The 2,676-nt window shown below is 41.8% G+C and overlaps 1 protein-coding gene across 1 annotated transcript in view; it reads right to left on the reverse strand.

Moving 5' to 3' along the window:
- Positions 1–1,008: 1,008 nt before the first annotated feature.
- The window catches only part of MLNR (motilin receptor), a 2,789-nt gene continuing 1,121 nt past the window's right edge, over positions 1,009–2,676 (reverse strand). Inside the window, 1 exon segment of the mRNA XM_009319980.1 lies at positions 1,009–1,319. Coding sequence (XP_009318255.1) covers positions 1,009–1,319 — 311 coding nt within the window.

Below are 2,676 nucleotides of genomic sequence, written 5' to 3' on the forward strand. Positions count from 1 at the left end.
GCAGACAACTGCTGTCCCCCAGTATGAAGCTGACAGAAGAAGAAAGCTTAACGGGTGCGCAGTGAGCTTGGGTTTTTTTCTGGCTTCAGATTTTTTTTTTTTTATTCAGTGACTCAGAGCTATGGCTTGTTAAATGGGAAATTGGTCATATTTTTCAAACCCAGGGAAGGCTCGAGTTCAATTCCGCCGTCTTGAGATCTCTGAGCTGGATGTTGAATTCTGCCTTCGCGTGGCAGCAAACACCACTGCAGCAAACTCCAGCACACAGTAACCACCACTGTTACTTTTTTGAACCGCAGGCACGTTAATTAACAAGGGTTAACAGGTAACGAAGGGCAAGCGCGGACGTACCACCAGTGATGGTCCTGTAAGTGCAGTCCTGCTTCATCGATTCTGGTCCAGATTTATATTACTGTAGCCAGGAAGGTAGCAGGTAAAATGCATAAGTGTGATGGCGCTCCGGAGAAACCGGTGCTGCAACTCCTTCTAGCTCTTCCTAACAACAAGTGCTTCTTCTTAAATCGTGTAGTTTAAGTTTGTATTTTGTGTCCAACTCCTTGCAAGACTGTGTTTTGTAAAATCTCGTTTATAAGGAAACTCATTTTACAATGGCAAAGGGTGTCTGGGAGTTTTACCCATTACTGCACCCAAGCAGAGCTGCTACCTCAAACTCCCTCCTCCTTTGCAGTCCTTGGTGTTACGATTTTTAGAAAATACTAGAAATTGCACAGAACACATGCAATGAAGAACATGTAATAAACCGAAACCACAGTTTCACTGGCAGTTTACTCCAGCATTTCCTAATGAGTGATCTTTCACGAGTTGCACATCATTCTCACTACTTTATGGTCCCTGCTTGCTCTGTTAACAAACATACAAGTATTTCAAAATACGAACGGTTACAAAATACTACGTGGCCTGACAAATGTCCATCCTTTTGCAACTCTCCCGTGAAAATGAAGTTCCCTTCCTTTGCAGAGAACGCCTGGAAAAGTGTGGGCTGCAGTGTCAGAAGCTGGTGGCGTACTCATTTCTTGTGCTAGCACTGGTCTCTGTGTAGCCACCAGCATCTTTCGTTACCATGAAAGCCCTTTCTGCAGCTCGATGTGGCAACAGCAGCTTGTAGGCTGCTGCCCTGAACTTCAAAGTGAGGTTGCAGAGGATAGGGTTGATGGATGCGCTCGGGTAGAAAAGCTGCAGAGCGAATATATTAAAGTACTGGGAGAACAGCATCATCCTGGTGTCCTGGGTGTTTATAAGTATGATCCTGCCAATGTGGAAAGACAACCAGTAAATTACAAAGGCCAGAACCACCACAGCTGTAAGACAAAATAACACGTGCGACAGTCAAGGAGTGAGTTAACTTTTCAACCATCCAGTAAACTAAATTTTACGTGGCTGGTTTTGCAGGTTCTTCTAACCGGTACAAATGATATATAGAAATGACAGCATTAAGTTGTTGGAAAACCATGAAAACAGGAATAGCACCGAGGCTGATTGTTAGTCTTTGGATTAAAAGGTAACTGGTAAAATCTTCAGCTAAACCATGAGATGAGTTTGCTGAGAAAAATGTAAACAACTAACAGTGGTGTAACATCCATATAATAACATCAGGCACAACAAAGATTCTCCTCGGCCACGTCTGTACCGCCATGTATGTGGTAGGAAAAGAGAAGTCAGAATAAGAAGAGGTGTTTTTGTGGAAGCACACAGCAGCTCCGCTGTTCTTTAATACGTCTACGTTACTGAAAAAGACTGTAGCGTAAGGTCTGAACCTCAGCCACCCAAGCTCCCACTGCATTCGCACTGTTGTAACGGGATGGTTGCTAATAGAAAGACTTACAGTGTAGTTAGTCTATTGATTTTTTTCTGCTGAAGCTCCTACACGCATCCCCAGACAATTACTGCTGGAGACAGCTATTTGATTAGATGGATCTCTAGCCTGAGTCACTCCAGCTGTTCTCATGGTCTTGAGTCCCATTTTAGCACAATACAAACAAATACAAATACAAATGCTCTTGCAATGGCAACATAGGAGGAATAGATGAGCAACAAATTAAATAAGCGTAATACTGTATCCATATTTTTAATTATTTTTGTTTATAAAGGCACGTAAGTAAAACAAATAATCATTTATGGAGCATCCTTTGTGTTTCTCAGAGCTTAAAACAACGGGATATAGCCAAAGCAAGTTTACGCCTGAAATACATCACACGCGTAGTGCTGCTGGCTCTTTGAGATAAGGGGGAATTGGTCTGGTTTGGTGATTCTGAGGAGATCGTGGACACGGGTGTTTCTGTTGGAAAATCTTGTGCCTACTCCAATGTAAATACCTTCCTCAAATAAGTTAGCAAAATGTACTCTCTCTGGCTTATTAGTTTCTTTCCTTTGTGTTACGCTATTTCCATCCAGCTCCTTCGTAAAAGAAGTCTCCCATGTAGCATGTAAAACCTTCGCTGAAGGTAGAAAAAAAAAATAACCAGGTCATTTTGTTTTATGCTCATTAATCAATAGTTGGATTTCTTTTTTCTTTCTGTTTCTTTCCTTCTTTTTTCTTCAGATCGGTCACTATTTATAAACTTTAAAGCCCCAGGGCAGACTGCTATCTCTAACTTTCCAGAGCCTGACACTAGGTTAATGAATGCATGACTAAGAAAATGAACTAAAATTTAACAG

Source organism: Pygoscelis adeliae, unplaced genomic scaffold (genome assembly GCF_000699105.1).
Source record: "Pygoscelis adeliae isolate BGI_AS28 unplaced genomic scaffold, ASM69910v1 Scaffold32, whole genome shotgun sequence".
Taxonomy (NCBI): Eukaryota; Metazoa; Chordata; class Aves; order Sphenisciformes; family Spheniscidae; genus Pygoscelis; species Pygoscelis adeliae.